Source organism: Lutra lutra, chromosome 6, assembly GCF_902655055.1.
Source record: "Lutra lutra chromosome 6, mLutLut1.2, whole genome shotgun sequence".
Classification (NCBI taxonomy): Eukaryota; Metazoa; Chordata; class Mammalia; order Carnivora; family Mustelidae; genus Lutra; species Lutra lutra.
This window is the reverse complement of record NC_062283.1, coordinates 128,525,433-128,538,335: the sequence shown is the minus strand read 5'-3', so window position 1 is coordinate 128,538,335 and position 12,903 is coordinate 128,525,433. Positions and strand designations below refer to the sequence as shown.

At 45.0% G+C, this 12,903-nt stretch overlaps 1 protein-coding gene across 1 annotated transcript in view; it reads right to left on the bottom strand.

The window, feature by feature from the left end:
• Positions 1 to 1,221: 1,221 nt before the first annotated feature.
• The window catches only part of CRYBG1 (crystallin beta-gamma domain containing 1), a 197,975-nt gene continuing 186,293 nt past the window's right edge, over positions 1,222 to 12,903 (bottom strand). The window contains exons 17-22 of the mRNA XM_047734833.1: positions 11,542 to 11,671; positions 8,598 to 8,737; positions 7,485 to 7,608; positions 6,927 to 7,085; positions 5,198 to 5,360; positions 1,222 to 2,662 (exon numbers count right to left, since the gene is read on the bottom strand). Of these exons, the coding sequence (XP_047590789.1) occupies positions 2,574 to 2,662; positions 5,198 to 5,360; positions 6,927 to 7,085; positions 7,485 to 7,608; positions 8,598 to 8,737; positions 11,542 to 11,671 (805 nt within the window). The 3' untranslated portion in view covers positions 1,222 to 2,573. The remainder of the gene's footprint in view (positions 2,663 to 5,197; positions 5,361 to 6,926; positions 7,086 to 7,484; positions 7,609 to 8,597; positions 8,738 to 11,541; positions 11,672 to 12,903) is intronic.

The following is a 12,903-nucleotide window of genomic DNA, read 5'->3' as shown; positions in this document are numbered from 1 at the left end:
GCTTTCTTTCCAGATTAGATGATAAGTTCCATGATCCAAGTATAAAACGCCTTTCCTGCCAGTAATTTGTCTTCTGAACTGAGGACAGATGCATTTTCTACCCCCCTCCCCCTACCCCCACCCCACTGTGTGCACATCGCCTTGCCCAGAGTGCCGTCCGGTACCTGCCCGGCATCCCCACGTTCCTGTTGCCGAGAGGTCCTCCAAGCCGAGCCGAGGGGACACACAGCGCAGGCTCTGCAAGTGTCCGCGCTTGGCCTGCCCTGTAAGCTGCACGGGGAAGACTACAGAACTTTCTTCAAGCTGTTTTTTCACACCGGATTTTTCCATCGTTGTATCATCTTCTGTTCCAGTGTAGCTCAGACTCTATTCAGGTGAGATGCTCGAACTTCTGGCGCGGGGCTGGATGGCGGCGCGAAGAGCTTCGGTAAACCTTCTGGAAACCAGTGCTGCTGGAGGACTCCAGCTGGGCCCGGTTTCCTCTGCTCTGCTGGAGTCAGAGCCGCTCTCAGAGTTCTGAATCTCCTCTTAGGGTCACGTACAAAATCTCATGATTTGGTTGTTGACTCTCAAGAAAATGAGCAGAGGCTACAGTTTCTAACTTTTTAAAACCCTTGCATTTTGCCTAAGGGCTAGGCCTCTCTCAGCCATCGAAACATGCTTCTCTGAGGACCTTCTCCAGTTTCTGACTTTAAATGCCTGCACATAGTGGTTTACCGAGAAGCCCAGTGCAGCTTTTGAATCTGTGACCCTCACTCAGGGTGTTTCTTCCTGGTGTTTTCCTCCTCCTCACCGTACCTCAGGCTTTGGACAAAGACTTGGTTAGTAACTTACTACTCAGTTTATTCCTGTCAGACACTCATTTGGTAAATGCATTGGATGAGGGCTTCTCTCTGGAATCGCTGGTCTCACCACAGCCAGTATTTCACAAGAGAAAACGTGACTCTCATTGTCAGTACCTGCCACTGTGGACTTCATCTGAACAGTCTTGGCTCTTCTCCTGGCGGGCTCCCAGGTGGTACAGGGAGGGGGCAAAACTCTTGAGGGAGGACCTCACTTAGCCTCAGGTCCTCTCTCAGAAAGTGGAGCTTTCACCCCTGCCTTATTCCAGCACCTGAAACCTGTGTCTTCCTCGTCCATCAGCAGGTTCTAACCCTCACGTCCCCTCACTCGCTGTGACGCGTTGTGACGCCATGGCAAGGACGCACTCAGATTCCTCTGTATGGTTAACCAGAAACAAGTTTATTCAAGAGAGAAATTCAACCCCGGCGACTGTAGGATGTCTGAGCCCCCGCACACTGTAGTGATCCGCACAAAGGTCGAAAGTCCCATCTGGACATCTAAGAACAAGACAGACCTGCTGGCAGCTGGTAGACACGTGCAAACGTTTACTTTAAAACCGAAGCTAAGCTCCTGGCCACAACTGCCTCCCGAGACCGCAGGGCAGTGCGGAGAGGAGCAGCGTTAGCCCTGGAAAGACACTGGAACAGCTAGAAAGGAAGCGAGATTTGTCCCTCCTGGGATGAGAGCACCAGCATTAACGAGGCTAATGAAATAAGGACAAGAAGAGGAAGAGTATATGCGAAGAAGGTCAAGCAGTTTTGTTCAAAACCAGAAGGCACTGGTTGAATAGCACCGTGCGGACCAGTGTATTGTCAGTGGTTAAACTCTCATTTTTTCCTAAAATGCTGCATTTTAGGGTTTCCCGAGTTCTACGATTTGAACAAGCAATACTCCAGGCCTCCCTCCCTTCATGTGCTGGAGAATTGCCAGTCATCCCCCGCTTGCTGCCTCCATCTCTCATGTCCGCTGCCGGGGTCTGAGGTGACAGGCCTGAGCTCAGCAAAGGCTCATAGGACATCACGTCAGAACGAACTGTAGATGAGTGGTAAACTGGATCCCGGGAACGCTATTCCCGTGGCGTCTGTGAGAAAAGCGTTAAATGACACTCGTTTGTGACATTTCAGGGCAGCCCATGAGTGGGTTAAAATCATCCAAATCCTGCTCACATTAGCGGACAGGACATGAAATCTTGTAAACTTACTAGCGTTCAATACTAACAAAAGGATAAGCCTTTCCCTACTTTGCTATAGAGCGTAATTTATGATTCCAGAAAACAGAGGAACCAAAATTAGTGGCCTGACACATTATTTCTTCTCAGATGCTAAAACTTGAGCTTTTATCCTTCCCTTTAAAGTGTAAGGCATGGGTAGGCCCACAGAGTCTACTCGAAGTTTGTTCCTCTTCTCTCCTGTCGTGATCTTTGGAAATAATTTAAAATGTACAGAGTCTTGATACAGCATTTTTTAAACACCCAAAAGCTGCTAATGAGGCAACCTGTTAAGCAGCTACTGAAAGGAGATGAAAGGCAGGAAATGAAAGAAGGACAAATGGTTGGTTTAAAACTATTACAGTCTTTTGAAAAGATGAGACCGGAGTCCTGGTCATGGCAGTGTCATTCAGGGGTAGAACTAGAGCTACTGAAGAAGGAGCAGGTCCCCTTTCCTCTTGGCTCTGTCCATTTTCAAGCAGCTCGAAGACCTCCAGAAGCATTCCTCCTGCGTTCTTCAGGGTTATAGGACCATGGCTTCCCACACTTGTGTTAACTTCTCTTTGCTGACAGTATTGAGGATAATGTGATTTTGGTCGTACTGTGTACCCCCTGAAAGAAAGAAAAGGAAACTAAGGAAAGGAAATGTGCCTGTAGGAGACAAAGCCGAGAGGGTGAATCAGCTCTTGGTTGTGTTAAAATCCCATCCTGTGGGCACCAGCAACACACAGGATGTCCCCCCTCCCAGGGTTCCTCTTCCTACTCAAGACTTGAGGTGTCTGAAGTTGGGGGGCGAGGGGTGGGGAAGTGGACAAATCTAGAGAAGGGAAAGCGAACAAAGACTGAAATATATGCAGTGATCGTGGATTTGCTGTAACAGGCCCTGAAAGTAGGGGAAGGGTTGGCAGCTGGGACGGGTTTTGCATGAACAATGACAAATGGCTGTATTAGGGCAAAGGAGACGTTTGAAAGATGCCCAGTATGTGGACTGGGCGGCACGCCCACTCCTGGGAACGCACTGGGTATATAAGAATTCATAGCACTTGATCCTGAGTTTAACTGTGCTTTTAAAATTAGTATTATTTAAACTCCCTTTCACCAGAATGTCTCCCAAGGTGCCTACTAGATAGACACGTGGGTGTGGAAAAACCTAGCCTCTTCCTTCCTTTCGGTGGAGAAGTATCATAAAGTGCCATCAGATTTTTTTTTTCAGTGCGGACTAAATACGGTTTCAGCACCGTATCCTTTCTTAGCATAAGGCTCTGCATTGAGGTTCTATCACAGGGACTCCCAGAAATACAGATGTGCTCCTCTCGCGATGAGACGGTGCAACTGGTATTGAAATCCTGCTGCATCCTCAAGCCAAGAAGAATGAAATGTTCTTACCCTTTTAAGCAGTCATAAAATATCCGAAAGGTCTGATAACTTATGCTCTTCTTACAAGGAATCAGTTTATCGTCATTGGTGATCTGTTGGTTCTACACATCTAGGCGTAGCATAGGACACCGGAGCCAGATGTGTGTGTCGTGGGAAAAGTGACCACCACCAGCAAATCCACTGTCCCCACTGAGACACACACACTCGACTCCACTGAGATTTGGAGACGTATTAGGATCGCAGTGTCATTAATATGCACAAAAGAATGTTAAAATACCCTAATTTTAATTAGAATCACAAAGACTAGGAAGTCCTTGAGAAATCATCTGATTTCATTCTGCCTCTGGGGAGAAAGATCATCCCAAACTTTTTTTTTTTTTTTTTTAAGATTTTATTTATTTATTTATTTGACAGACAGAGATCACAAGCAGGCAGAGAGGCAGGCAGAGAGAGAGGAGGAAGCAGGCTCCCTGCCTGAGCAGAGAGCCCGATGCGGGGCTCGATCCCAGGACCCTGAGATCATGACCTGAGCCGAAGGCAGCGGCCTAACCCACTGAGCCACCCAGGCGCCCCAAGATCATCCCAAACTTTTAAAGCGAGAAGAAATCTGCTTCCATGGCTGTCCTAGGTCTGAAATAATACATGACATCTACCCAAACGCCTCCCTCCCCAGACACCAGGAGATATGTTCCAAGAAAGCCTCTTGGTCTGATCAATCTTAGGGCAATGGCAGCAGATAACAAAGGCTTCAACAGCTGTAGCTGATGAAAATCCGAGTCTCCTGGTAGGTTACTGGAGAGGTATTTCCCTTGCACGGGTGGGGGCTGTGCGGCCCTACTCCCTCATGTCCACAAGATGGCGCCACTCTCCCACATTCTGAGAAATTGAAATTCAGTTTAACAAGACAAGTGACTAGGGCAGCTACCCTACCTAGATGTACTGCGAGTTCACAAACATATAGAACCCTATCCTCATTCAACAAGCATTGGACATATTTATAGTGCATTTTAGGAACGGACCTTGGGGCTTTAAAGCAAAACCCTAAAGAGGAAGCTTCTAGAGTCCCACAGTTCTTGTCAGTCAAGACTGGAAACTAGGTATCCTTACTCCTTGTCAAGTGCCAGTGTAGCAAGTGGGAAAAAGTCCTACATGCTTGGAGTTTCTATATCACAAACTCTCTGAAGCCAAGCTAGCATTTCCCTTCCCCTTTGGTACCCAGTGTCTAGCTAAGCGTCTATCACATAGTGGGTACGCAAGGAGACTAACCTTGACAAAGGAAACGAAGCACATAAACATGAATCCAAATTTTTTAAAAAACGATGTTTCCAATGTAGTCCCATTTCTTTGGTTTTGGAACTCTGTCTTGTAAGACCAAGGAGCTCTAGCTCAACAAGGTGATGCACGCAGATGCATGGGACTCTTCAACTATATTCACTGAGCTCAGAGCCTTTGTGATTTTTAGTCTATTATAATAAAACAAATGGTGTGAAATCAGCCTAAGTCCAGAGGTCAGCTCAGCACTTCCGGGTACAGGTCCATGATCGAGCCCTCTGAGCCTCAGTCTTTGGGCTATAAAATGGGACCAGGGACGAGGGGGTAACCTCCCAGGGTCCCTGGGAAGAGGCTGTGAGCTAGAGGGCATGTAGAGGGTTCTCAGTGGCTGGCCCACAGGAAGGGATCGCTTACTGCTAATAGTATGCACATTTGCACAAGCAAAAAATGTATTTTTAGTTAAGTATAGACACAACAGAGAAAATAAATGATTCTTACCTTTGACATCTAAAACTAAATTCGGTTTCAACTTGCTGTAGATCCTGCCATCTGGCTTCATGCTCCAGAACTGACTGTCAGCATTCTGGTCGAGGGCAAGGCCCAGTTTCGAGCCAGAGGTCACGAGGCTCCCCACGATCGTCAGGCAGCAGTCTTCCGCTATCTGCTTAGGGATAAACAAGGCAGCTGAGAGACAGAGACACCTTCAGGGATCATGATCAGTTCTGGGCACAAACTGATTTTTAAAGTTGTCTTTGCTGTCTATTTGCCCCACAGGAGGCATTTCAGCTTTAGCTGGAAAACTGGGATCAAATAACAAATCCTTAAACCTTCACTTCAGGTGACACGAGTGCTGGAAAGTTCTCCGTTCTTGTCCCTTGTAAGATTTCTGCCCTTTGGGAGTCAGGGAAACCTCAGAACATTAGCTCTCCCTTTCATCAAGGACCATGATCAGAGGCAGGGGTCTACTGGTTTATCTCCCCTGACCTATAACCATCTCTGCTCAGCCTGACCCTTCTGGAATGTGACTGCATCTCTAATCTAAAAGGCTATTGTAACAGTGAAATAGCTTAAAGGGCATTTTATTATTTTAAAACTTGAAATTCCACCTACTCTTGTCTTCCCTTTGTAAGAGATATCTAATAGAAATTTCCAAAAAGGCATGCTATCCAGCTATAAAAAGAGGAAGGATAAAATACAAATGCAGTGGAGTGTGTTTTAATGCAAAGATTTTAAGGGTCCTTTTCTGATGTGAATCTACTGCGTTCACATGACGTTAACACATCCTCCTATAGAACGTGCTTATGAAAAGCATACAGGTGATAAAAAGAGTGATAATCTAGGACACTGTTTCTCACTGACCTACCGAATTCACAGTTAACACCACTAAAATGTTTATTAGAAGTAATTAAAAGTACGTGCTGAAAGGCCCTGTTTTCTTGAAGTGTTTAATTCAGACAGAAGTTGGCTTTTTTTATGCTTCTGTAGTTCAGCTGCTGCTGTGTCTCATGCTTGCTTCTCTGCCTGTCTAAACACTACTTCTGTTTGCTGAAAGGATGATTCTCCCTCAAGCACAAGAGACCCAATTAGCAGGTTGTGCTCCCTTCCACAGGGCTGTATGCCTTCTGCTGACTCATGGGCACCCAGTTTTAAGAAAAAACCAGGAGCAAACAGTCAAGCTCATAAAATCAAGAAGGAGTTAAAAAGACAATCTAATAACAGAAGCGCGAGCTTCTCTAATAAAGTCGTATACTGTATTCAACTTTACCAGGTCTTATATGGCAGGAGTGATGCAAGAGGGAGACAAGCCATTTTCTATTTTACAAGGTATGACCATTGGGCAATGGGCTGTGTTGAACACAGGGTTGTAGGTCTTTGCCCTAGTCTGTCTGCGGGATCTTCCAAAATAAACCAAGAATGAATTGCATTTACAGTGCTGGGGCTTACTGAAATAAGCCATGATAAGTAGATGAAGGATAAAGGGGAAAATAACACAGACAGTTCCTTCTAGTACTACATAAAAAAATCAGGTATGGATGTAAATGTTGCAGTCTGGATCACTGCTAGATTTACCCCCCATTTTAAGTTCCTCAATTGGTTTTATCAGCTAAAAAATATTTTCATGGAAAACCTCTTAATTTATTTCCAAAAGTGCTCCAGGAGTTGCGAAATAGCATCTACTTGAAGAAAAGAGGCCATGGCAAACCCTTTTCTAATCCTAAAAGCTCACCCTGCATTTGATGCACCCTTCTTGATAAATCCAAATCTGATCGTCGGCACCGACGTCCTCCATGACCTGTATTCGCAGAAGCTTCAGATCCTCCAGGTTTCCATTGGTGGACATGAACAGCCCCGTTGCTTTGTTTCGAAGTCGGAAATAAATTCGTTTCTGGAAGACAAAGACCGCGGCGTGGTCATATAGAGGTAGCACCGTTGGGAGCACAGAGTAAGCACCGACAGCAGGAGGGGATCTGAGGGGGCGTTGGACTAGGAATCACTGCTCCATCCTTCAGAGGCATCAGGATTTTCTCAAGGAATTTGCCAAAATTGCAAAGTGCCGGGGCCAGGGAGCGTGCAGACAGCCCACAGGCTGATCTTGGTGTGGTGGCATTTCCGAAAGCCATCACCGCCTCTTAGCACCAGAAACAGAGCCCAAATCCAAAGATTCAGGGGATGGGGAGGGGTGACCGATTTCATACTTAAAACTGAAACTAAAAAGCGGAGTTACATTTACAAAAAAAGAGAACGATTTCAGAGTACTCAAAACCTGGAGAGGGAAAACCCGTACCTGAACAAAAGGTCGTAGAGAACCTATTTGGCGACAGCCACTGAACTCGTACCAATTCGGGACTTCCGCTGGTGACAGTAGGAACTGCCGACCCCTGTAATTGCCATATTCGTAAGTAACCCATCTGGGAAAAAAGAAAACTGCAGTAAGTGGCAATATCCATTGGACATTTGGCCCTGATTATATTTATTTAACAGTGCTTCCCATTTTTACACCGAGCTTTATACTTTAAATATACCTTGGGGGAGAAAAGAAAACTACCCTATTTTCTAAAACACTTAAAGCGCCCATTTCTTGGCAACTAGGAAATTCTTGGTGCATGAGTATTTATGCCAAAAAGATCCATTCCTGAATAGAAACAGGTAAGTTTTTCCCTTTTATAAGGCAATGAAATATGGTCCTTTCCACAAGGCTGCCCTGTACTTCCTGTGAGGCTTTCATAAAACGTTTTCAGTTGTAGTTTTTTTCAAGATTTTATTTATTTGAGAGAGCACTCGAAGGGGAACATGGGCAGAGCAAGAGGGAGAAGCAGACCCCTGCTGAGCAGGGAGCCCGATGCAGGACTCCATCCTGGGACCCCAAGATCTTGACCTGAGCCGAAGGCAGTTGCTTAAGCAGCTGAGCCACCCAGGGGCCCCTCCACACTGACCTTTAATCATTGTGCACAGCAGCCGCTAATAATTCCCAGGTAAAGGAAAATCCCGGTCCTTACTCCAAAGCCAAAGGACTCGGTCTTTCAAAGGGATAAGAAAAATCAGCTCCCTTTCTTACTTGCTAAAAAAGTGCTCAGTATATTTACTGAGCACTGGTTTGCAGAGGAGTCCCCTAGAAACTTGAGAGGAGCTAAAGACAAGTACTTGCCTTAAGTAAATTAAAAATCTGGATGAAGAGATAAAAATTGGTTTTATCAGCTAAAAAATACCTCACACATGGCTTTTCCCAATGGGAAAACTATACTATGAAGGTGCATAATTATTAACCCTTATAGAAAATAAGGGGATAAGAGGTTAAATTTCAGTTTGCTTAAGGTAGCATAGGAGAGAAAGAAATATAATCAAACCTAATTTTAAAAATCAAGTATTTTATTATATAAAAAGTAGGCAACTCACTTACATGCCGCCAATCACCTGAACAGAGCGTATCTGTGTGTTGAATCCTAGGGTTCGGAGATTAACTACTTCCGCATTAAGTTCAATCTTTTTTCCTTTGAAGTCTTCTCTTTCAAAAAGAATAATTGCTGGTTCAGAAAATTCCTGTCGAGGAACAAAAATAGAGTTCCATTACTCAGCTTTGATGAGAATTCGAACTCATACAGAAATATCTTGTTAAGGAAAAATCACAAGATCTGACCAGGCTTAGCCTGTCCTGAAGTCCCTTTCCCCAGAGGTCTGGGTGTACCCATACCCACAGCTAAGGAGAGGAAGGACAGAGTGGCAGGAAGGTTATCTACTGCATAGAAAGGTAGGCAAATACAATGGTGTTTTAAAGCAGGAGGTGTGGGGGGACATATCCTAGGCACAAAGGAATGGGTCTTTGAGTCATCAACACTTGTAATTTATTTTAAATTTTGTCATTTTGGTGGGGGAGGATAAGGAAGGGCTGGAGAGCCATGTATATAAGGTCTAAGTTGGTGGCGGACTGGGGTCTAGCGGGACAGCGGTAATTACCTAATCAAGGAACCTTCCCCTCGTAAGCATTTTTCAAATGTCTTTTTTGTTTGTTTTAATTGTAAGACAACAGATTGTGTGTACTTGTGCTCCCAGGCTTTCCTGGGAGGAAATTATCGTTAGAAAGAGAGGGAAAAAAAAAAACCCAAAACCAGGGTGGAAGTCCCATGTTCAAGCCATCATTCATCTGAAAGAGGACAAGGGTACAGAAGTCCACTGATTTTCAGAAAATGAAAAGCTGGCGGCTCATACTTGTTTTTAAAATTATAGACCCTTCTGACCCCAGTCTAAGCCCTAATGATAATAATCCTAAGATCATAAATAATACATCAAAAATCTCCTCCCTGCTTAAAGTTTTGTGGTCAGGGTGTGGCAACTCACGGCTTCATTTATGTGGATGTGCCCTGACATGCACGGAGATTCCATGGAGCAGTAAACAGAGCAGATGAGGGTGCAGAGGTGGTTTGTGCGGGGCAAGAATGAGGTTACATAAAAACGCAGAAGGAAACGACAGGAGTAGCAGAAGTGGCCTGAGCATGCGTGCCAAGTACTAGGGGAAGGAAGGCGTTTGAAAAATGGACAACTGAAATGGGTTTGTTTTGTTGTTTCTTAAATATATATTAGAGGCAGCTTTTAGAATTCTAGGCACGCTGGGGCGCCTGGGTGGCTCAGTGGGTTAAGCCTCTGCTTTCAGCTCAGGTCATGATCTCAGGGTCCTGGGATCGAGCCCCATGTCGGGCTCTCTGCTCAGCCGGGAGCCTGCTTCCCCCTCTCTGCCTGCCTGCTTCTCTGCCTACTTGTGATTTCTCTCTGTCAAATAAATAAATTAAATATTAAAAAAAAAAAAAAGAATTCTAGGCACGCTAAATATCCAAGTTTTCGATATTTGCTTATTTACAAGCTAAGGCATCTTACATGTCATTCCATGTGTACTGTTTTCACATCTCAAGAAAGGTCAATGTTTTAGTTATCTGAACAGGCAGGAAGGGAGGAGATCAAGCCATTTCGCATATGTTCTATTTTTAAAACTCAAGTCACCAACTACATATGTTTAAAGCTTTTTAGGAGAGATCAGCTACCAAAAAACAGACACATCTGGACGTGAACATCTGAGCATTATCTTGATGTTTTATTCTACTGAATATTGCTTTGGCTACATAAAAATGAAAGATTTCTGTTCAAAAAGGGACACTATCAGTTGAACTAGCAACGTACGTGATAAACTGGGAGAAGACGTGACTGCAAGTCTCAAACAACAGAGTGCTAGATTTAAAAACCACGACGACTTTCTGCCACTCAGTAGCGACAACAAAAGATAACAGGACACTGAACAAGGGCTTGGCAAATGGTGTAAAACAGGCAGTTCACGGAACAGAAACCCCAAATGACTAATTAGTGTAGGAGATGCCGGTCCACTCAAAGTGAAACAACACAACGAGATGATACTTTTTGCCCAGTGTCTTCAAACCAACAGAAATGAGAGGATACCCAGTAATGGCAACAATGTAGAAAACAGGAACCCACAGCCTTGCTAGCAAAGATCTCAAGTAGTGGGATTCGGCCGTACTTAGAGAAACTGCATATTCATGCGCGTGAAATCCAGCAAATCCACTCTTTTTAAATACACGTGTGCCCAAGAGACTCTCACATAGGTCAAAAGGGATATGTGTGAGGGGATTAAGTATGTAAAATACGGTGATGAATACTTACACCGATTAGAATCAATAAACTAGATGTACATTCAGCATAATGGACAACTCTTAAAATTTGTTTAAGTATTGGGCTGCTTATAATGATCAGAACTATAGCATCACACCATATATAAACTAAAAGCCAATGTACAGATTTATTTTTAAAAAATCCATAAGAATATCCAAGCTGTATCCCAAGCACATCAGAATGGGTACTTATAAAAGAGAGAGAACTAGAAATAGGGATCAGGTATGCAAGGGAAAAAAAAATAAGACAGGAGAGGGGCCTTGAACTAACCCCTGATGACTATACCACAGTGACTCAACACTCTACATCTGGAGTCTGAGAAAACAGCAAACCAAACCAGATCTGAAAAGAAGGGTGCCTGGGGACTCAGTTGAGTGTCTGCCTTCGGCTCAGGTCATGATCCCAGTGTCCTAGGATCGAGCCCCACGTCGGCCTCCCTGCTTTCCCTCCTTCTCTTGTTCTCTCTTAAATAGATAAAATCTTAAAAAAATAAAAAATTTTTAAAAAAGAAAAAGATATATAAAGAGACCAAAAAGTTACAGGATGGAGAGTTCTACAGCAACTGTTTTCTCTGCCTCTGACTTTAAGTCCTGAGGAAGCCTAGAGGCTGGTCTCCATCAGCTATGCGCGTCCCGCAGCCCCGTCACACGTGGTCACACTGACATACTTACAACGTCTATAAAACGAAGAGACTTGAAAGTTGCTCCGGGCAGGCATCCCATCGCAGAGAGACAAGGATAGTGGCCTTCCTCCAACACGTACTGATTCCCGGAGAAATTTTCTCCATCATACGCAACCCAGCTAAAACAGGAAAAACCACGCACATATTCAACATGTACTTTGGATATTCTCTTCAAGAAGTCTGATTCTGAGAGGTGACCTGCTAGAAAGCACAATGCATATGGCTAACTGTTCTTCCCTCAAATATACCTACACTTATTTACTGCTTTCCCTCTTGTTGCAGATGGATACTCTTAAGAAGTCAGCTGTTAGTTTTGTATTTGGGAAATATTTTTTTTTCCTCCACGAAATTACTCATGTTTTTCCCTGTGTACCTTCCAGTATTCCTGGAGCCTCTCCTGGGGGGCCACCATTCCGTAGCCCTGAGTCCTCTCTGAATAATGCTTCAGCTGTCACGGCTAGTCCACCACCTGGATCTACAGGTTTCCTCCCCATATTTCTCTCCTTTGTCCTCGTTTCCGGCACCTCTGTAGCGGGCCGTGAGTCGAAATACCACAGTGACTTAGACAAGTCATTCAGCCCCTGTGGGCCTCGGCATCGTCAGTGACGTGGTGATTTACCAGCTTCCCCAGATGAGCGGGGTTTTTGTTCATTCTTTTAATCCAACAAATGCTTATCCAGCTCATTGTGTGTCAGGTACTTTTCCACTGCTGGCAACAGAAGCGAGGACAAAACAGTCCCTGCTATCGTAAAGTTGACGCCCTAGTGAGCTGAGACGGACACAGATGAAGAGCCGGGGTGTGCATCTGCTCCTACGAAGTGCAGCAGGACAAGGGCTGAAGGGGAACCGGAACGGAGATGGCGGTGTGTGCTGACCCACTGGAATTTTGCCGTAAATCTGTGCGTTCGAATGCAAACCCAGTGCAGGCTCTACTGTGTGGGGCTACGTGACGAGATGGTGGTGTTGAGATCACCAATGACTAGGTGATTAATGGCACCATTACTAATATTATTATTATTAGACATAATTCCTCCTCACCTGCTCAGGTGGCTCCCAGAGTTTCCCGACCAACTTCCCTTGACTTTGGGCTCCCCTCCTTCTAGAGCTTCCGTCAAACTGTTTTCAGCAAGACACTTCGAGCTCACGGCCTTTCCCTTCTTGTGTTTTCTACGGTATCCGTCTAAACTCGTGTGCTCAGGGGGAGCCTTCACGACCTGGTCCCACCTCCTCTCCCCCCAGCTCTAGGGTGCTGCGCTCCCTGATCCCATACACGCCAGCCCCACTCCGGCCATGCGCTGCCTGACAGAGTGCCTGTCTTACTCCGATCTACCTGGAAAAAAAAAAAATCTAC